General features: G+C 39.9%; 1 protein-coding gene across 1 annotated transcript; it reads right to left on the minus strand.

Moving 5' to 3' along the window:
- Positions 1-22,856: 22,856 nt before the first annotated feature.
- On the minus strand, positions 22,857-23,390 carry LOC107814293 (pectinesterase inhibitor-like). The gene has a single exon (XM_016639675.2). The coding sequence runs from the start codon at positions 23,388-23,390 to the stop codon at positions 22,857-22,859; it is 534 nt and encodes a 177-aa protein (XP_016495161.2).
- Between the last annotated feature and the right edge of the window lie 551 nt (positions 23,391-23,941).

Below are 23,941 nucleotides of genomic sequence, written 5' to 3' on the forward strand. Positions count from 1 at the left end.
AATCTGCCCAGACAATTACGCGAAGGGTTAGATGCAAATGCGAAGCATTAGGACAACAAGCCTTCGCGAACGCGAGGTACTGTACGCGAACACGAAGAAAGAGGAAGCCAACATTCGCAAATGCGAAGGTATAATCGCGAACGCGAAGAAGAAGGAGACAAACCTTCACGAACGTGACGGAGATTTCGCGAACGCGAAGAAGCAAAAATCAAACCTTCGCAAACGCGAAGTGTTGTTCGCGAACGCAAAGAAGAAACTAGGCGAAAATTTGGGCAGTTCTGGAATTTCACGATTTTGCCCCCAAACCATTTAATACACGACCTAGCTCATTTGTAAGAGATCTTTTGGCTTATTTTTCAGTCTCTTAGACTAGAGAAGACACGTTTTGGAGCTAGGGTTCTTAGACACACACTTGGGGCTTGAAGATTTGACGCTTTTGGATGAGAATGTCTTGCTCATTTATGCTCATTTCTTCATTTCCTTGCTTTGTATTGAATATTTAAGTGTGTAGTATTTTTTCCAACACTTGAATCTTGTTTATTGTTTCTTTAATTATTCTTGTTCTTTAATGATTCCAAAGGGATTAGCTAACCCTAGGACTCGCCCATTAAATTTGAATTAATTTTGGGAAAGATTATTTGGGGTTGGGAAAGATTAATTGACAAGAACTTGAGGCTCTAACCCTTACTTTATAGATTCTACCTTAGGATAGGATTGAACTACTTGTAGCCGTATTCGGGTGTGCTTAATCTCGTAACTGTTTTAGGGATAATTCAATTAGGAAGTCTTGTTAGTATTTGGAAGAAGCTAATATAGAATTATTACCCGAGGCTAATTAACATAAACTCGCTCATATTTGTAAAATCGTGAAATACATTGGATCATTACTTGAGTGTAAATCCCGATGCATCCATGCTTGTAGCCATTGATCATTTTACTTGCTTTCTAAGTTAGATTAAATGTTTGAATTTAGCTATAATATTTCCACAACCAAATTCTAAGTGTTTGGCATTGCATAACAAGTGATAATTCTTTTACATTTCTAATCGCCTACATATTGTTCACTGTGGGATTCGACCCCGACTCATAGTTGGGTAAATTATATTGCATGCTACCGTGTCCATTTACTTTTTAGTAGTGGATTTGGACGTCATCAAAATTGGCGCTGTTGCCGGGGAACAATTTGGCATAATTTAGGTTGTTTGAGAAATAAGCGTAAGTGCTTTGGTCCAAACTTGTGAATATTTGTGTAATTATTTTCTTATCTTTGTTTATCTTCTTGCTTGTTTCTTGTTTATTTTCTTAGTTTTAAAAAAATAAATAAATATGGCATCATATAATGAAAATTGGCTGGATGGTATTTGTTCATACGTTGATGACCCTTGTCCTTATTGCGGAGGACCAAACTCGCGGAAAAATTATTTAAATTCTCCCGGGGGTGGATTGTGCGCACAATCTCAAACCCACGAGTGGAGTGTTTGTGATAAGTGTGGCCGTCAAAATGGTCATTGGGATAATTGTGCTTATTTGACCTTCCCTTCCCCAAGCCCCCGCTATGATGCTTCTACTTTTTGTGATGAAAATTATAGGGATATGGAAGTGGAAAAAATTGAGCATGGTCAAAATGGAGAGTTTAAGCTCATGTTAGAATGCCTACTTGAAGGAGGAAACATAGAGCAAAATGTCTTGGAGGAGCTTTTGGAAAATAGTCTCTAAACTGATTTGGTACTTGAAAGGTTGAACTTACAAATGGGAGAAATGCTTGAAGCTTTAGAGGTCCAAAAAGCCTCGGAAGTGAATGACAGCCAAGAACCTTACTTTGAGGTTGAAGCCGAAAATTCCTTTTTGGCACTTGATCAAAACCAAGAAGGACTGTCAAATGCTCAAAATGAGAAAATGATGTTCATGATGGAGGCCATTCTTGAAAATGAGGAGAAGCACCACTTGGCACTCGAGGACTTGAAACAAGGCTTGACTCAAAATGATGTTGATATCCGCACCTTAGAAAAGCAAATGGAATCATTGATTGAGGATCATTATGCCCATCAACTTGAGAGTATGGAAAGAGATCAAGAAGAGTCTGAATTCGAGGAAGAAAGTGAACTTTATTTTGAGGAATCAAGAATTGAACATTCGCCAACTGACTCCATGAGTGTTAATGATGCAAAGAAAAATATGAAATTAGAGTCAACCAGTGTAAGTGAAAATATGATTGAAGTTGGCTCTAGTTCGGGGGAAAAAGAGGATGTCAAAATCCGGGAAGAATTACAATTTGAAGGCTTGAGGTCACATTCCAAGCATTTTTCAACCTTGGAATTGCATGGTTATATGGGAATTGAGCCGTGCGAATCCATATGGAAGTGCAAAGAAGAAAATCAAGAGCCATACATTTTGCAATTTGCATATTCAAAAAGGCAAAATGACATTCCTCACATGAAAGCCAATAAATACAAGATGAAGAAATTAATGCTTGGCTTGGTCATCTACTTACCACCCCCACCGCTCGTGGTCACAAGCTTGATTCCAAGTTAGGTGCCCAGTTCATATCGTCCAAGTGGCGAGAAAATTGGTAAAGTTAATCCGTGTCGTTCCACGACGTTAAATGCGGCGCTTGGTGGGAGGCAACCCATCGTTTTCGAATTTTTTGGTCATTTTTGAAATTTTCTCTTTTAGAATAGCTTAGTATATTATTTTTGACTAATCTACCAAGTTTTAGAATTTTTGGAGTCGATTTGAGTAGGTCGGGGTGACCGGACAACCAAAACCAGTAGTTGTTGGAAACATTCAAACGCAATGCTTAGCGTTTGCGGTGGACCTTCGCGTTCGCGAAGGCTTATGAAAATTTAACCTTTCGCGTCCGCGATGAGATCCTCACGTTTGCGAAACTTTGGCACTTTTTACTCTTCGCGTAGGCGACAAGGCCCTCACGAACGCATAAGGTCAGGTACTTTGGGCATAAAATGGATCCGATACACAATGAAATTGAGCAAGAACATGTCCTTGAAGCTGAACAAGAGGAACCCTTTAATCATGACCAGTTTCTATCTGCAGCATGTGAGCAGAAATATGATTAACTCTTGTCAAACACCATCGTTCGGGAAAGAGGAATAAACATGGAAAAGGTTGAAGCAAAAATGCCGGGCTTCTACACAACATTGGTAGAAAGCAGGTGGATATTTTTTGCCGAGCAACCAAATGATTCCAATTATACAGTAGTTTTGGAATTTTATGCAAACGCCTTGAGGACCAACTTCCAAGGTACCTTAGTTACTACTGTGAGGGGTGTGCAAGTCCATTTCATCCCTGAGGTAATCAATGGAATTTATGGCCTTCCCAATGCTGATAATGAGGTCTACAGAGACAGAGCTAAAGCAGGAGGAAATCAGTGGTTAGTGGACAAATTACATAATGGGGTGACCCCGAAATATATGATAGTGTACAAGGGAGTTGACTCTCACAATTTCACGGTTGAGGCAAAGACATGGCTCTCTATTATCCGTGCAAGAGTCTTACCTTCTACAAATGACACTGATGTGACACCAGAGAGGGCACTGATAATTGTTGCTATCACGAATGGGCTACCTGTGAACGTGGGGGGAGCACATTGTTAGAGAAATCGAGGAAGCCACCCATGGGAGGTCCAAGATTCTATTCTTCCCATCTTTGATCACTCTACTATGCTATGATGCTGGGGTGTTAAAATGCCCAAATAATGTTGAGAAAGGTCCGGGAAAGCCGATAATCCATCCTTTGCTGAAAAGGGGACCCAGTGACAAATAGAAAAGGAGGAGAATTGATATAGCATCCTCTTCATTTGGGCAGTTCTCTGAGGCCACCACCGATCCCGCTGGATCCTTTGCACCTGCACCAGGGTCATTTGACCCCATGGGACCACTCCAGTCTGGCCTTCACACTATGGGTCACTTAGCCAGTCAGATACACGGAGTAGATGCACACATTAGGCAGCTCATAGATGGCCTTCCTACTGGACCACATGGGGCTAGCACATCTATTGGCACTGCTACCCCACTATCCCCGGATGGCATGGTCCAAGAGAAAAAAGAAATAACTGGAAAGATGGAGGCCATGAACAACAGGTTGGAAAATATGAGCCGCCGGTAAGGGAAGATTGAGAAGCGGCAGAGAAAGTTCAAGGAGCATGAGAAAAATAAAAGCAAATTTCTGTCCAAAATGATGCACAAGCTGAGTTCATTCTGCGGCTCACATGAATTAGAGGACGCTGATGATGAGGATTTGGAGCTCAAATTTCTCACCACCTCCAGCTCCGAGTGATGCAGTTTTAGGGAACACCTCCGTCATTTTATCTTGTTTTGTTTAGTTTCATTGAGGCCAATGCAACACTTTAGGTTGGGGGTGGCTCATATATGATGGATGTATGTGGAGCACGATCATTTTTTGTGAACTCGTGTAGATTGGTTGACATTTGTAGTTTATTAGTAATATTTCGTAGTTTAGTTCTAGCATGTTAGCATTAGCATTTTCTTGTTAGTTTTTATTTTTCATAGTAGTATTAATGAAACTTCTTGGTTTTTCTTTATACCGCGGTTCTTTTCCAAGGAAATAATTTGTGTCGAACCGGGTGACTTTTCCCTATGATGGATGGCGTGACAACTTTCTTAAGGGATTAGTCGTGTTTAATTTCTTTTGTCTCTTTAGGTAAATATTTTTAAACCTTGGCATATGAAGTTTAAGGCGAAATCCTAGACTAACTTGGTTTAAAAAAATGATGTTAGGCCTTCCTTGGACCGTTATTATGCCTTAAATTTCCTACCCTTGCATATTTTCCCTAGTCAACTCTTTTTGAGCCTTTAAACTTTTTATTTGGCAACCATGTTACAAGATTTAACCCTTTGTTCTTTATTAATCTAGCTTTTGGCACCCTACCTCCCTAAGTACTTTGAAAGTGTAATCATAGGCTAAAAGCTTAAGATTGGGGGTGAAGGTTGAAAAAGTTGTGATGTGAAAGTTGCTTAAAAGGTGAAAGGTAATAATAATAAAAAATAATGGGAACCTTTCTTGATTTTTGAAAAAACAAATAAGAATGAAAAGTAAAAAAAAAGATGGAAAATGTTTTCGAAGGAAGTGTGCGTTGATTGTTGCAAATTGTAGTGTTTAGGGAGGTTTTGAGTCACTCTTCTAAATTGTGCCCTACCCCAACCAAAAACCTACATTACAATCCTTTAAGTCCTACTTTATTTTGAACCAAGTGTGTCTACATTAGTAGAGAAATACATGAAGGGTAAGCCTATGGCACTACTTTTGTGAGAATGAGAGTTAATTCTTTCCATTTGATATCCCATATGTGTTTAAATTGCAATCTATAAGTTGGGATTCTCTTAAGTGTGAGGGCATATGAAAATTTTGAGTTGTGAACTTAATCAAATCTCCAATTGGGAAGAATGAACAAAACAAAATTGCTTATGATAATGAGGCAAATTTTGAAGCTTTAGTGTCATGACTTGGTTGCTACTTTGATTAAAAGTGGTGTTTGAGCACTTGAATTGAAATGAAATATGTGAGAAGTTCTTGGCGATTCATATGCTTTGAATTAATTGTTGATACCAACCGAAGTCATTAGATTATGCTTAAGTTGAACCTTTTTGACTTTAAATAATGTTTGGTATGCCATTGAGCTTAATTGATGATTTTATTGAAGGATGTTCATAGTTTTTAAATTGCTTGAGGACAAGCAATAGTTTAAGTTTGGGGGTTTGATAAGTTGGTATTTTACCCACTTATCTCTTCTTGATACTTAGGCTTTTATATGATTTTGATGAGAAACTAAGGCATTTATTGAGGTTTATTGGCATATTTAAGGTATCAAGTGATTTAGAAGTGATGGTGAAGAAACCAAGTGAGAACGAGTCAAAAAGAAGCTAAAATGGACAAAAGAAATCTGCCTAGTGAATTACCCTTCGCGAACGCGAAGGATTAGATGCAAACGTGAAGGATTAGATGCGAACGTGAAGCATTAGGACAACAGGCTATCAAAAACGACCTAAGGAACCATAATCACTTCCCCTCTGTGACCGTTCCTCATATTTTGGCGTTTTACGGCAATAAAACTCGAATTCCGCCCGATTCCTTGATTTTCGTGTGCTACAGCCCATGCATTCCGCGTGGGCCCGACCCAACATTCCCGGATCACTATAAACTTTTTTGGTCCATCCAAAACGACCTAAGGAATCATAGTCATCATCCCGCCATGACCGTTGCTCGCTTTTTAGCGATTTACGGCCATAAATATTGAATTCCACCCAATTCCCTAATTTTCGTGTGCTATAGCCCACGCCTTCCGCGTGGGGCCGGACCCCAGGCTCTGGATCACTTTTACGTTTTTCGGGCCATAAACAATGACCTAAGGAACCATAGTCACCACCCTACCATGACTGTTGCTCTATGTTTTTGGCGTTCTACGGCCATAAAACTGGAACTCCATCCGAATCCCTGATTTCCGTGTGCTATAGCCCACTCCTTCCGCATGGGCCAGGCCCGTCGGATCCGGATTACCTCAAATTTTTTGGAGCCATCACAAATGACCTAAGGAACCATAGTCACCGTCCCTTCGCAATCGTTCCTTGTATTTTGGCATTTTACGGTCGTAAAACTTGAATTCCGCTCTATTCCCTAATATTCGTATGCTATAGCCCACACTTTCCGCATGAGCCAGCTCCCCCGGACCCGGATCGCATCAAATATTTCTGGGCCTTTAAATTTTCTAAGATACCATAGTCACCGCTCGCAGTGACCGTTCCTCGTTTTTTGGCGATTTACAGTCATAAAATTTGAATTTCGCCCGATTCCCTGATTGTTTGTGTGCTATAGCCCACGCCTTTCGCGTGGCCCCGGCCCCCGGACCTGGATTGCTTTAAATTTTTTCGGGCAATAAAAAACGACCTAAGGAACCATAGTCACCGCCCTACCATGACCGTTCCTCTTTTTCTTTCGCATTTTACAACCATAAAACTGGAACTCCATCTGATTCCCTGATTTTCATGTGCTATAGCCCACGCATTCCGCATGGGCCCGCCCGCCGGACCCGGATCACCACAAATTTTTTGGGGCCATCACAAATGACCTAAGGAGCCATAGTAACCTCCCCCCCCCCCCCCATGACCGTTCCTTTTATTTTGGCATTTTACGGTCATAAAACTTGAATTCCGCCCGATTCCCTAATATTCGTGTGCTAGAACCCACGTCTTCTGCATCAGCCCGCCCTCCGGACTCGGATCGCCGCAAGTATTTTGGGGCATTAAAAATGAACTAATTAACCATAGTCACCTCCACGCCTTGACCATTCCTCGTTTTTTGGTATTTTACGGCCACAAAATTGGAATTCCATCCGATTCTCCAATTTTCGTGTGCTATAGCAAATGCCTTCATCATGGGCCCAACCCCCAGACCCGGATTGCTTCAAATTTTTCTAGGCCATCATAAATGACCTAAGGAGCCATAGTTACCGTCTCGTCGAGACAATTCCTTATTTTATGGCGTTTTACGGCAATAAAACTTGAATTCCACCCGACTCCCAGATTTTCGTGTGTTATAGCCCATGCCTTCCGCGTGGGCTTAGGCGTTTTACGGCCATAAAACTTGAATTCCGCCCGATTCCTAGATTTTTGTGTGCAATAGGCCACGCCTTCTACGTGGGCTCGCCCCCTGACCCGAATCGCCTCAAATATTTTCGGACCATAAAAAATGATCTAATTAACCATAGTCACCGCCACGCCGTGACCGTTCCTCATTTTTGGCGTTTTACGGCCATAAAACTTGAATTCCGCCCGATTCTCTGATTTTTGTTTGCTATATCCCACTCCTTTCGCGTGGGTTTGGCCCCCCAGACCCAGTCGCCTCAGAGTTTTTTGGGCCATCTAAAATGACCTAAGGAACCATAGTCACCGCCCATTCGTTGACTGTTCCTTGTTTTTTGGCGTTTTACGATGATAAAACAAGAATCGCGCCCGATTCCCTGATTTTCTTGTGCTATAGCACACACCTTATGCATGGGCCTGGCCACACGGACCCGGATCGCCACATATTTTGTCAGGCAACAAAACACGACTTAAGGAACGATAGTCATCGCCTTGCCATGACCTTTCCATATTTTTTGGCATTTTACGGCCATAAAACTTCAATTCTGCAAAATTCAAAATTTTCGTGTGCTCTAGCCCACGCCTTCCGCGTAGGCCGCCTCCCGGACTGGATCGCCTCAAATTTTTCCGTGCCATAAAAATGACCTAAGGATTCGTACTCACTGCCCTGCCATGATCATTTATTATTTTTTGGCATTTTATAGCTATAAAATAGGAATCTCGCCCGATTCCCTAATTTTCGTGTGCTATAGCCCACGCCTTCCGCGTGGGCCTGGCCACACGAACCTGGTTCTTCTCAAATTTTTTTGGGCCATCCAAAATGACCTAAGGAACCATAGTCACTTCCCTGTTGTGACCGTTCCTTGTTTATTGGCGTTTTACGGCTATAAAACTTGAATTTCGCCCGATTCCCTAATTTTCGTATGCTATAGCACACACCTTCCATGTGGGCCCAGCCCCCTGGACCTGGATCGCTTTAATTTTTTCTGGTACATAAACAATGACCTAAAAAACCATTATCACCACCCTTCTATGACCGTTCCTCTTTTGTGGCATTTTACGGCCAGAAAACTGGAACTCTATCCGATTTTCTGCTTTTCGTGTGCCTTCCGCATGGGCACGGGCCGCCGGACCCGGATCGCCTCAAATATTTTTGGTCTATCAAAAATGATCCTAAGTAACCCTAGTCACCGACCCGCCATAACCATTCCTCGTTTTTTGGCGTTTTACGTCCATAAAACTAGAACTCCGTCTGATTCCCTGATTTTCGAGTGCTATAGCCCACGTCTTCTTCATGGGCCCGCCCCCCCAGACCTGGATCGCCTTAAATTTTATAGGACATCAAAAATGACTTAAGGAACCATAGTCACTACCCCGCCATGACCGTTCCTCGTACTTTGGCATTTTACGGCCGTAAAAATTGAATTCCGACTGATTCCCTAATTTTCGTGTGCTATAACCCACGCCTTCTGCATGGGCCCCGGACCCGGATAGCCTCAATTTTTTCCAGACCATCAAGAATGACCTAAGGAACCATAGTCACCGCCTCTCCATGACCGTTCCTCATTTTTTGGCACTTTACGGCCATAAAACTTTAATTCCGCATGATTCCCTGATTTTCGTGTGCTGTAGCCCACGCCTTCCGTGTATGCCCGGCCCCCTGGACCCGGATCACATCAAATTTTTTAGGGCCATCAAGAACGACCTAAGGAACCATAGCCACAGCCCCTCTATGGCTATTACTCGTATTTTGGCACTTTAGTGCCATAAAACTTGAATTTTGCCCGATTCCCTAATTTTCATGTGCTACCTTCCGCGTGGGCCAGGCCTGCCAGACCCGGATCGCCTCAATTATTTTTGGGCCATTATAAATGAACTAAGGAACCATAGTCACCACCCTGCCATGACTGTTCCTCGTATTTTGGCATTTTACAGCAATAAAACTTGAATTATGCCTTATTCCCTAATCGTTGTGTGCTATAGCCCAAGCCTTCCGCGTGGGCCCGGACCCCCTTGACCCAGATCGCCTCAAATTTTTTTGGGCCATAACAAATGACCAAAGGAACCATAATCACTTTCTCTCCATGACCATTCCTTGTTTTTTGGCGTTTTACGGCCATAAAACTTGAATTGTGCCTGATTCCTAGATTTTCGTGTGCTATAGTCCTTGCCTTCCGTATGGGCCTGGCCACCCTGTCCCGGATTGCCTCAAATTTTTTAGGCCATCACAAATGACCTAAGGAACCATAGACAACACCCCACCATGATGGTTCCTCGGATTTTGGCATTTTATTGCCATAAAACTAGAATTCCGCCAGATTCCCTCATTTTTGCATGCTATAGTCCACGCCTTCAGTGTGGGCCCGACCCTAGACCCGGATTGCCTTAAATTTTTTTGGGCCTTCAAAAATGACCTAAGGAACCATAGTCACTGCCCTGCCATGATTGTTCCTCATTTTTAGGCATTTTACGGCAATAAAACTGGAACTCTGTCCGATTCCATGATTTTCATGTGCTATAGCCTACGCCTTCCACATGGTCCGCCCCCTGGAACTCAGATCGCCTCAAATTTTTACGGGCAATAAAAAATGACCAAAATAACCATAGTCACCGCCCCGATATGACCGTTCCTCGAATTTTGGCATTTTATGGCCTTAAAACTTGAATTCTAGATCATTCCCTGATTTTCATGTGCTATAGTCCATGCCTTCCGCGTGGGCCCAGCCCTCGAACCTGGATTTCTTCAAATTTGTGCAGGCCATCAATAACAACCTAAAGAACCATAGTCACCACCCCTCATGACTGTTCGTCATTTTTAGCATTTTATGGCCATTAAACTGGAATTCCGCCCGATTCCTTGATTTTCGTGTGTTATAGCTCACACCTTATGCATGGACCCGGCCCCCCGAACCCGGATTGCCTCAAAGTTTTTTGTGCCATAAACAACGACCTAAGGAACCATAATCACCACCGTGCCATGACCGTTCCTCGTATTTTGTCTTTTTACTGCCGTAAAACTTGAATTTTGTCTGATTCCCTGATCTTCGTGTGCAATAGCCCACGCCTTTAGCGTGTGCCCGGCCCTCGGACCCGGATCGTTTCAAATTTTTCAGGGCCATCAAAAGTGACCTAAGGAACCATAGTCACCGTCCCGCTGTGACTGTCACTCATTTTTTGGCTTTTTACAGCCATATAACTTTAATTCCGCCTGATTCCCTGATTTTCATGTGCTATAGCCCACGCCTTCTGCGTGGTCCCGGACTCGAATCACCTAAAAATTTTTTGGACCATCAAAAATGACCTAAGGAACTATAGTCACTGCCACGCCGTGACAGTTCCTCGTATTTTGGCATTTTATGGCCGTAAAACATGAATTCCGCATGATTTCCTGATTTTCGTGTGCTATAGCCCATGCCTTCCGTGTTGGCCTGGCCTGGCCCCCTGGACCCGGATCTCCTCAAATTTTTCCAGGTTATCAAAAATGAAAAAGGGAACCATAGTCAGTGCCCTGTCATTACCTTTCCTCATTTTTTGGCATTTTACGGACATAAAACCTAAATTCCGGCTGATTCCCTGAGTTTTGTGTGTTATAGCCCACGCATACCGTATGGGCCCAGCCCGCCGGACCCGGATCGTCTCAAATTTTTTTCAGCCATCAAAAATGACCTAAGGAACCATACTAATCGCCCCTCCATGGCCGTTCCTCGTATTTTGGCATTTAATGGCCGTAAAATTTAAATTATGCCCGATTCCTTGATTTTGTGTGTTATAGCCCACGCCTTCCGCGTGGACCCGTCCCCCTGGATTTGGATTGCCTAAAATTTTTTAGGGCCATCAAAAACAACCTAAGGAATCATAGTCACTTCCCCGCCGTGCATGTTCCTCGTTGTTTATCATTTTACGGCCATAGAACTTTAATTCCGTCCGATTTCTTAATTTTCATGTGCTATAGCCCATGGCTTCCACGTGAACCAGGCCCCCCGGACCCGGATCACCTTTAATTTTTCTGGGCCATCAAAAATAACCTAAGGAACCATAGTCACTGCCTCGCCATGACCGTTCCTCATTTTTGGTCATTTTACGGCTATAAATCTTGAATTTCGCCTGACTCCCTAATATTTGCGTGCTATAATCCATGCCTTCTGCGTGGGCTAGGCCCCCCGAGCCCGGATCGCCTTAAATTTTTTTGGACCATTCACAACGACCTAAGGAAACATAGTCACCACCCCGCCATGACTGTTCCTCATATTTTGGCATTTTACGGCCATAAAACTGGAATTCTGCCCGATTCCCTAATTTTCTTGTGCTATAGCTCACGCCTTTCGCGTGGGCGTGGGCCCTCGCCCCGAATTGCCTCAAATATTTCCAGCCCATCAAAAACAACTTAAGGAACCATATCTACCACCCCTCCATGACCGTTCCTCGTATTTTGGCATTTTACGGCCGTAAAACTTGAATTCCGCTCGATTCCTTAATTTTCGTGTGCTATAGCCCATGCCTTATGCGTGGACCCGCCCTCCCGGACCCGGATTGCCTCAAATTTTTTCGGGCCATAAATAATGACCTAAGTAATCATAGTCGCCACCGCGCCATGACTGTTCCTTGTATTTTGTCATTTTACGGCTGTAAAACTTGAATTCCGCCCGATTCCCTGATTTTCGTATGCTATAGCCCATGCCTTCCGCGTGTGCCCGGCTCCTGACCCGGATCGTTTCAAATTTTTTCGGTCCATCCAAAATGATCTAATGAAGCATAGTCACCATCTCGTCGTGACTGTCACATATATTTTGGCATTTTACGAGCATATAACTTAGATTCCGCCCGATTCCCTGATTTTTGTGTGCTATAGCCCAAGCCTTGCGCATGGGCCCGGATCTCTGGAGCCGAATCACCTCAACTTTTTTTGTACCATCAAAAATAACCTAAGGAACCATAGTCACCCCCCCCCCCCCCCCGCCATGGCTGTTCCTCATATTTAGGCATTTTATGGTCGTAAAACATGAATTTTTCCCAATTTCCTGATTTTCGTGTGCTATAACCCACGCCTTCTGTGTGGGCCTGGCCCCCTGGACTCGGATCGTCTCAAATTTTTCCAGGCCATCAGAAATAACCTAAGAAACCATAGTCAGTGCCATGTCATGACCGTTCCTCGATTTTTGGCATTTTACGACCATAAAACCTGAATTCCGCTCGATTTCCTGATTTTCATGTGTTCTAGCCCACATCTACCGTATGGGCCCAGCCCGCTAGACCCGGATCGCCTCAAAGTTTTTTTGAGACATCAAAAAGAACCTAAGGAACCATATTCACCACCCCTCAGTGACCGTTCCTCGTATTTTGGCATTTAATGGCCATAAAATTTGAATTCCGCCCGATTCCCTGATTTTCGTGTGCTATAGCCCATGCCTTCTGTGTGGGCCCGTCCCCCCAGATCCACATCACCTCAAATTTTTCAAGGCCATCAAAAACAACCTAAAGAACCATAGTCACTACCCCGCCGTGTTTGTTCCTTATTTTTTTGGCATTTTACGACCATAGAACTTTAATTCTGCCCGATTCCCTGATTTTTCGTGTGCTATAGCCCACGCCTTCCACGTGGGCCAGGCCCCCCGGACCCGGATCACCTCTAATTTCTTTTGGGCTATCAAATACAACCTAAGGAACCATGGTCACAGCCCCGTCATGACTATTCCTCATTTTTTGGCATTTTACGGCAATAAATCTTGAATTCCGCCTGATTCCCTAATCTGTGTATGTTATAGCCCATGCCTTTCGTATGGGACCGGACCCCCTGGACCCAGATCGCCTAAAAATGAACCCTTAGGCAGAAACGCCTAGTCCTTGGCATATATAGCATATTCCTTTATTTTTAATTATTCGATATTGTTGCTAAAATGGATATGTGTTATGACTCCTATGGCTCGTTTGCTTGACTTGTGTTTGCTTTGTGTGTAATGCTTAATATATCTCTTTACTTTGTGAATACTTATTTGATTGAGAATCGGAATGGGACCGTCCTTAGGGAGTCATGTGGCATTTGTGAAGTGAGTTCTTTGATTAGTCCATATATTGCAGTCGAGTCTAGAACTTTTTTGTAATGTGAGTTGAAGCGATACCCTAGGTGTTGCACGGTTGAAAAATGACGTTAGCCCTTCTTTTCTTTGGCACCCGTGTTACAAGCCGATACCTTATTTATTCTTAATTGAATGAGTTGATTCTTTTACCTCTTAAGGCACTTGAATTAGAAAGAGAGCACTAGAAAGAAGTGATGAGGGAACCTGAGGTGGCTTTTGAGTGGAACCAAAGAAAGAAAAAAGGAGAAGGTGCACTTGTATCTTTAGGAAAACACCACTAGTAGAGAATTAAAAGTACAAGAATAACGTAAAAAAAAGAGATGAAAAGAAGAAAAAACTATGTAGAAAAATAAATAAAGACCTCTTGTCCTTCCTAGTGAGTGTGAGCTATATAGTGCTTAAAAAAAAAGGAAACATATTTCGGGGTGATCTTTCTTGTGATGATTGAAGTGGATTAAGAAAGTGTGTGCTTAAAGTTTACTATGTGATATACTAAAGTGCTTAAGAGAGTTAGTCAGTAATTTCTAAATATATCCTACCCGTCCCTTAGCCACATTATAACCATAATAAAGTCCTAGTTGATTTTGCTATAGTGGGCAAGCCTATGGTACCTTTTGCAAGAATGTGACTTCTTTGAGAGAGTGGGTAATATTTTTCATGTATGTGGATCCTTAAAATACTCGATCATTTGATTTAGATGTGTGGACTGCTTATTCTCCTTAATTCTATTGTGAGGGCACATGGTTTCATAATGGATAAGTAACGTTATTAGACTTTCCTGTTAGGTTAAACATTCAAGCCCCGAGTGCATTATGACATTGAGTTAGCTTTCGAGGCCAGGATTGTTATGGGTATGTAATTCATGTGTTGGATATTTTAATATATGGAATAAGTACGAGAGGTGTGTATTGACCGTATATGCTAGAGATTAATTATTTCTATCAATCATGGTCATGGGTGTAGTGTGTTTTTAGTGTGTGGCTTGTTAGGTACTTGAAGAGGAAGTATTTAGTTGATTAACATTGGGGCGATCAACAATTAAGTGTGAGGTATTAATATCGGGCTATAATTCCATATCTTATGATGTTTCTCACCTTACTTGTTTTTGTAGTATTGATGCTAATTTGTACAACATTTGAGTTTAATTGAGTTTATTTTACCTGTAGGAACATAGTGATATGAAGTAGAGAAAAGTTGCACCAAATGGTACCTAGGAGCTACAAAATAGAGCACAAAAAGAAGACAATGTAAGTCATTGAAAAGTCAGCATCCAGAACAGTGCAAAGCCATGACAACTCACAGCCTTAGATAGTGCAAGGCCCTATCCAATGCACTAAACTTGGCACCCCTGATGGTTCAAGGCAGTATAGTTTTAGCTCCTTGCACTAGAGTTTTGGCGCCTCTGATGAGGCATAAGCGCTGACGAGGTCTATCCGACCCACTTTTGTTTCCTCCTCAGTTTTGGACGTGGACACTTTAGTCCTACATTATAAATACCTCTTAATTTTAGTTTTTATAGGGTTAGACATTACTTGGAGAGGCAAAAGGCTACATGAATACTTGGAAGCAACAAATCACAAGAGTTTTCTCTCCGTTCTTCCTTAATTTGTAGTTTAATTCTTTCGAATATTATCATGATTCTTTGTATGGCTATGAGTATCTAAACTCTTTTATCTAGGAAATGAACATTTTGGAGGATGATTTTCTATTGCTTTTAATTTAAGTTTGCCATTAGATTTTCTCTACTTGTTCAACTATGTGATTATTATTGTTGACTGAAGTGCCTTCAATTGACTGTGCCTATTTAGTGTGTATTGCTTGAGAAGTGGTACATATTTAGATAGTTGTTGAATAGCATCACTCCTAACATATATAACTAATTAATTCGGCGAGTTTAAATTTTAAATTAGGAATAACGAAGTCTTGACGTGGTCATCGTGAGTGGTAAAATAGTGGCAGCTAGCGCAATTCGGGAGAATACGTCTAGTCAATTGTTGTAGTTTCTCGGAAGAGAATTATAACACCTGAAGTGCTCACGATTAGTGAAGAATACTTAGGCGAGTTTATAGTAGATGTTGTGGGGAGGATTTCAAAGATTGGAAAAATCATAACTCTAGATCTTTCCAATCTTGTTTACAATATTTGCTTTATTTGTAATAAAATTACAGCATTTTAATTACTTTATTTTAGTTAGTAAACACTCAAAACTCATTATTTAGCACTTCTGGAAGTTGATTACTTGAATTTCTGCGAGACTAGTAAACTGGATTATATTTGCAACGACTGCTAGACACTTTAGGAGGTATAGTTGGGCGTGATTACACATACTTACTTCTATTATATTTTATTAATCTCCTAAGTGTACATTGATTTTGAGAGATTACAAATATTTTAGAGATTAGTTCGCTCGAAGTAATTTTGGGTCTACCTCATATTATTTTAACATATTCAATCATTAGAGATCGTATCTAAGGACTAGTTCTATAAAGGTCAAGGACATAAGAGGTGGTCCTAATCATCTCAACAGACCGTCTACAATTTATATTTGGACTTGATCGTTTCTTGATATTAAATTTGAAAATTAAATGTTGTTGGGTTTTAAGCTTAGTTTACCTTAAAAGGGGGTGAATGAGAAATGGAGGGAAAAATAAAATTTTGATTTTCCCTCCTTGACAAAGGGATAATGTCCCATATTGGAGGAGGAAAAGACTTTTGATAGGTATATATACAATTGCTCTTCTTCTAGCTCTTAAAGAGTTAAGAAAAAGGCAAGCCTCGAGTCGTCGTCATCGCTCGCTCGCTCGCTCGGCTCGGCTTCGGCTTAGATAAAACGATTGATTGATTAATTTTTTGGACCAAATGTATTTGTTAATATTAAGATTATGCGAACAGTCATAACAGACATTCTGAAGAGTTGCACCTCTTCGTTTAAACTCAACATGTTGGCTATAAATAGCAAACCATTCCCTCAGATTTTCCTTACGAAATTTTTGAATTCTCCTCTTTCTTTCTGCATTGTTTTCTTACGAAACAAACAACGTGAGTGTGATTTGCTGCCGCCATTTGTGTTCGTTGAAATAATGGGGTTTGAAGTACCGCTACATCAGTATGTAATTCGTTCTATCCTGGGAGAAAACAATCCACAACCTCAAGTACTAGGAGAAAATTACATTCCTTAAGGAAACACTGTGAATTTAGTGGGGTCGGATTAAATTCTGTTTCTTCTACATTTCTGTTAGACGTTATTTTTCCTTCTCCAGAATTATTTTACAAATACAGTATATTAACAAGCTTAAGGAACTTAATTTTTATAATTTGTGTTATACATATTGTTCTATAGACTAAAACCTATGTGATTATCTACTCTCGTTTTGGAGATTAAAGCCTTCGTGGTTTTCTACTCCATTTGTTTACTTTAACATATATTCGGTTTTCGTTTACTATTTGTTATTTGAAGATTAAAATCCTAGAGATTTTCTACTCCATTGGAGATTAAAATCTACGTGATTTTCTACTCCAGTTTTATTCGGTTTGAAGATATAAAAACTTCGCCATATATTAAATGTTTGTTTGTGTCATTCTTTTATAGAAATGACGTCTGAGAACGAAAATCAGACTATTCCTATGGTGACTGCAATGCATCGACAAGCCGAATAACACTGACATTGGCACCGGTACCGGCACCGGCACCGGTAGAAAGGCAAGAAAAGGTTTCTGGAATTGATTTCAAGCGGTGGCAGCAGAAGATGTTCTTCTACTTGACGACTTTAAGTGTACAGAAGTTCATTAAGGAAGATGTTCCTGTTCTGCTTGATGAAACTTCAGACAATGAATGCTTTCTCGTGACTGAGGCGTGGAAGCATTCTGATTTTTTGAGCAAGAATTACATTCTTAGCGGGCTGGAGGATGATTTGTATAACGTCAATAGTAATGTGGAGACGTCAAAAGAACTATGGATTGCGCTTGAAAATAAATACAAAACTGAGGATGTCGGGTTGAAGAAATTCGTTGCCGCAAAATTTTTGGACTACAAAATGGTAGATACTAAGTATGTTATTACCCAAGTTCAGGAATTGTAAGTGATTATTCACGATCTCCTTGCTGAAGATATAAGTCAAATTAATACTTATGTTGAAAGTATTAATGATATTATTATCACTAATAGAATTTTCATTGAAGGTTTTATCATCAATGAAGCATTTCAAGTTGCAGCGATGATTGAGAAGTTGCCTCCTTTGTGGAAAGACTTCAAAAATTACTTGAAACACAAACACAAGGAGATGTCGCTTGAATATCTCATTGTTCGGTTGAGGATCGAAGAGGACAACAAAGCTGCTTAAAATAAAGGTCATGGAAACTCAACAATAATGGGAGCAAACATTTTTGAGGATGTTCCACAAAATAATAGCAAGAGGAGGAATCCTTCTAGACCAAAAAGTAACCCAAGCAAGAAGCGGTTCAAAGGAAATTGCTACAACTGTGGGAAAGCGGGACACAAATCTGCAAATTATCGTGCTCCAAGGAAAGACAGAAAGAAGGGTCAAGAAAACATGGTTGAAATGCACAAGGATATTGATGACTTGTGTGCTATACTTTTTGAATGCAACCTGGTGGGAAATCCTAAGGAATGGTGGATTGATTCTGGAGCCACTCGCCATGTTTGTGCTGTTAGAGAAGTGTTTTCTACTTATGCTCCCGTTGGACCCGAAGAGACGCTTTCTATTGAAAATTCTGCAACGGCCAAGATTGAAGGATATGGCAAGATATATCTAAAATGACTTCTGGCAAGGTGGTGACTCTGAACAACGCCCTTCATGTTCCTGAAATTAGGAAGAACTTAGTCTCTACTTCATTTCTCATCAAAAACGGGTTTAAGTGCGTTTTTATATCTGATAAGGTTGTAATAAGTAAGAATGAGATGTTTGTAGGAAAAGGTTACCTCACTGAGGGCCTTTTCAAACTGAATGTAATGGTCGTTGAGAACAATAAAATTTCAACTTCTTCTAACTTACTTGAGTCAAATGATTTATGGCATATATGTTTGGGACATGTTAATTATAAAACCTTGCGAAAAATAATTAATTTGGAAGTATTGCCTAAGTTTGAATGCGACAAATCGAATTGTCAAATATGTGTGGAATCTAAGTATGTTAAACATTCTTATGAGTCGGTTGAAAGGAATTCAAATTCTTTAGACTTAATTCACACAGATATTTGCAACATGAAGTCAATACCATCTCGTGGTGGAAAGAAGTATTTTATAACTTTTATTAACGACAGTACTTGATATTGCTATGTTTACTTACTTAATAGTAAAGATTAAGCAATATATGCATTCAAGCAATACAAAAATGAAGTTGAAACGCAACTTAACAAGAAAATCAAAATGATAAGAAGTGATAGGGGTGGTGAATACGAATCTCCTTTTGAAGAAATATGTTTAGAATATGGAATTATTCATCAAACAATGGCCCCTTACACGCCCCAATCCAATAGGATTGTAGAAAGAAAGAATCGTTCATTAAAGGAGATGATGAATGCATTCTTGATAAGTTCTGGTTTATCACAGAATTTGTGGGGGAAAGCCATTCTTACGGCTAACCAGATACTAAATCGAGTACCCCATAGCAAAACGCAATCCATTCCAAATGAAAAATAGAAAGGAAGGAAGCCCAACTTGAATTATCTTAAAGTGTGGGGGTGTTTGGCAAAAGTGCAAGTTCCTAAACCCAAAAGGGTAAATATAGGACCGAAAACCATTGATTGTGTTTTCATAGGATATGCGACCAATAGTAAAGCATATCAATTTTCTGGTTCATAAATCAGAAAATCCTAACATTCATAATAATACGGTTATAGAATCGGATAATGCTGAGTTCTTCGATAATATATATCCATATAAAAAGGAATGTGAGTCGATTGGTGAATGATCTAAATGACGTCAGGAAGAAACAAAAGAAAGTACGTCTAATCAGGAGGATCCAAGACATACTAAACGTCAAAGAACATGTACTTCATTTGGACTAGATTTTGTGACGTTCTTCTTAGAAAATGAGCCTTGAACATTTAAAGAAGCTATGTCTTCTTCCGAATCATTACTTTGGAAAGAGACAGTCAATAGTGAAATAGAATCCATATTGGACAACCATACATGGGAATTAGTTAATCTTCCTCGTGGAAATAAACCGTTGGGTTCCAAATGGATTTTTAAGAAGAAAATAAAAGATGATGGCACTATTGATAAATATAAGGCAAGACTTGTGGTCAAAGGGTATATACAACGAGAAGGTCTTGACTATTTTGATACTTACTCTCCAGTTACAAAAATTACGTCCATACGAACATTAGTAGCATTAGTTGCGGTTTATGGTCTTGAAATTCATCAAATGAATGTTAAGACGGCCTTCTTAAAGGGAGATTTGGAGAAAGAAATATACATGTAACAACCTGAAGGGTTTGTGGTTCCAGGTAAAGAAAAGAAGGCATGTAGACTTGTTAAGTCCATTTATGGGCTAAAACAAGTACCCAAACAACGACATGCGAAATTTGACCAAATAATATTGTCAAATGGTTTTAAGATAAATGAATATGATAAATGTGTGTACATTAAAAATGTTTCAAATCACATAGTCATTGTTTGCTTATATGTGGATGATATGCTAATAATGAGTAATGACATTGCCAAAATAAATGCGACTAAGCATATGCTAACTAGCAAGTTTGATATGAAAGACTTGGGAGTTGCTGATTTAATTCTAGGTATTAAGATCCATAAGACTCCTCAAGGTTTGGCATTGTCACAAGCTCATTATATTAAAACAGTACTTGAAAAATTCAAGCACTTAGATTTTAAAGTTGCAAAGACTCCAATTGACGTGAATCTTGCTCTAGCAAAGAACAAAGACCAAAGCATATCACAACTGGATTATGCTCGTGTGTTGGGATGTTTAATGTATATTATGAATCGTACACGACCAGATATAGCTTGTGCTATAAGTAAATTGAGTTGATACACGACTAATCCAGGTCAATCTCATTGGATGGCAATGAAACGAGTTTTGGAATATTTAGAACATACCCAGGATTTTGCTTTGCACTACAGTAAATATCCTGCGGTGATTCAGGAATACGGTGATGCAAATTGGATCACCGGTTCAACTAATTCTAAGTCCACAAGTGGATATGTATTCACTATTGGTGGAGGAGCGATACCTTGGAAGTCTTTCAAACAAACTTGTATTGCCCGCTCTACAATGGAGGCTGAGTTCATAGCCTTAGATAAAGCCGGTGAAGAAGCTGAATGGCTCCAAAATTTCATGGCAGATATTCTATTTTGGCCCAAACCGTTGGCGCCAATATGTATACATTGCGATAGTCCAGCGATAATTGGATGGGCTTGGAGCATTATGTATAACGGTAAATCTCGTCATATACGACGAAGACATAAAACCTCTAGGCAATTACTCTCTAGTGGAATTATCACGATTGACTACGTAAAGTCAAGCGATAATGTGTCGGATCCACTTACGAATGACCTAACTAGAGAGGTAGTTGATAAATCATCGAGAGGAATGGGACTATGGCCGAGGACAAGTCATTGTGGTGGTAACTCTACCTAGAAGACTGGAGATCCCAAGATCTAGGTTCAAGGAGATCAAACAAAGTCATTAATGAAGGTTCAACTTTGTCACTAAAATTTTGGTCCATTCTTGTGATGGGACAATGTTCAGTACCAAGGATAAAGCATTAAAGTTTTTAATGGTTTCTAAATTTGATACGGGGTGTATCAAATAGTGTATCTACGGGATGACATGTTTAGGAATCACCTATGTAAGTGTGAAGTGTTAGCCGCTTCAAGGAGAATTTGTAAGGCCAGTTCTCTACGCACTTATGAAACCAGGCGGTGTTCATGGCTGGAACGAACACAACAATGAGAACCAAAGACGATTAAGGGTTGATTGTGTGACTTATAGTTGTCTAGGTATACACCAAATTTTAACGGTTCAAAGATATCAAATCTACCGATTGACCGAGTATATCCGACATAAGTTCACTACGGAAAGTTCAAAGGGAAACCTACTTATCCAGATGCAATTAATCCTTACTTGCGAATCACACAGTTTTTCATGCATATTTCTGTGATATAGCCATTCCCCATTCATGTGGGGGATTGTTGGGTTTTAAGCTTAGTTTAGCTTAAAAGAGGGTGAATGGAAAATGGAGGAAAAAATAAAATTTTGATTTTCCCTCCTTGACAAAGGGACATTATCCCATATTGGAGGAGGAAAAGACTTTTGATGGGTATATATACAATTGCTCTTCTTCTAGCTCTTAAAGAGTTAAGAAAAAGGCAAGCCTCGCGTCGCCGTCGTCGCTCGTTCGGCTCGGCTTCGGCTTCGGATTTGGTCAAACGATTGATTGATTAATTTTTTGGACCAAATTTATTTGTTAATATTAAGATTAACATAATATTATTTTAATCCAAATTACCTAACGGTAAATTAATTTTCCTCCGCGTTTTGATTTCTCGTTTTATGTTGCCTAAATAGCCATTTATGTAATGACCATTTTACGTGAACAATCATAGCAAACATTCTGTAGAGCTGCACCTCTTCGTTTAAACTCAACATGTTGGTTATAAATAGCAGACCATTCCCTCAGATTTTTCTTACGAAATTTCTGAATTCTCCTCTTCTTTTCTGCATTGTTTTCTTACGAAACAAACAACGTAAGTGTGATTTGCTGCCGCCATTTGTGTTCGTTGAAACACTGGGGTTTGAAGTACTGCTACACCAGTGTGTAATCCGTTCTATCCTGGGAGGAAATAATCTACAACCTCGGGTACTAGGAAGGAATTAAGTTCCTTAAGGAAATACTGTGAATTTAGTGGGCTCAGATTAAATTCTGTTTCTTCTACATTTCTGTTTATACGTTATTTTTTCTTCTCCATAATTATTTTACAAATACAGTATACTAACAAATGCAAATCCACCCGCATCTCGCGGAAGACCCTATTGATACCACTAGATTATGAGCATAATTTGTCACTATTTGCTCCGTAATATATAAAAGTCTAGATTTTGTTTCAGATGATAAATTAATCGATTTAATGTAACTGTTGAATTAAGAGAGAAAAAATAATAATAAATACATAGGCAAAATCACTAGCTTATTTAAGATCATATGCAATAACAGAAACAAGATCGGAAAATTCTTGGACCGTCTGGCTGAGTTGTTTGAGCTGGGCTGGTGGTTCCCCAAAACCTTGGTCACAAGCTCGAGAATCATTGAATGCAGCAGAAGCCAACAAACTTATCTCTCTATAATCATCTGTTCTAAACAAATTACTGCAACTTTCTAGTTTATCACCTGCATCCTTGTAATTGTTCAAGCAATTGGTGAGTTGGGCTTTCAGATTCGGATCTTTGATGGGTTGCTGAAGAAGGGACTTAACTAAATTGTAGGTGGAGGTGGTATTGTCTTGTGCTACAGAAAGAGAAATGGATACAAGGCTGTGAATGTCTCCCTTGTAAACATAAGGGTCATTCTTAAGAACATGGAAACATAGTTGAGGATTTATAGTCTTGGGACAAACATCGTCAAGAATGTCTGCTGCCTTAACATTTCTAATAATTTCAAACAGTAATATTAAAACAACCAAGAAGGAGAGGGAGAGGCACGAAGGGGGAAAAGAGTGTGCCATTTTTAGACTTGTTTCTATTTTCGTAGTCCTTTCTCTACACTGACCACCATGTTTTATAGTTGTAAACTGTACCAAGTATATGAGATTAATGCAATTCATTGCTTTTATCTTGTTACAGTAAAAAAAATATATATATATATTTAAAGCAAGGGAAGTAGTTTAGATATAGACTTAAATACTTGCAATATAAGCACCAATATTTTTTATCTTAATTTAGTCTCTATTTGCTTATTTCTTTAACATATTACCAAATCGGGATTAGTATTTAACAAAAGTAGGAGCTTATTTGTTTCTTCCTATGAAATCTGATTACAAATATCTATATATCTATACAAAGGTGGAACATATAGGAGTGTGCTGGCACATCTCCTCGGCTACCTATGTTATTTATCCCTTTTGTTGATTTTTTGATATTTTACTTCATTTTTCATGGTTAAAAATTAATACATTCAGGAGTTTACAAATATAATTTAATATTTACCTACTGTTACGTTACAACCTTTCATATTCCTTAATTATGAATAAAAACAATACTGGTAAACACATATGCC

The sequence above is a fragment of the Nicotiana tabacum genome, chromosome 15 (assembly GCF_000715075.1).
Source record: "Nicotiana tabacum cultivar K326 chromosome 15, ASM71507v2, whole genome shotgun sequence".
Taxonomy (NCBI): domain Eukaryota; kingdom Viridiplantae; phylum Streptophyta; class Magnoliopsida; order Solanales; family Solanaceae; genus Nicotiana; species Nicotiana tabacum.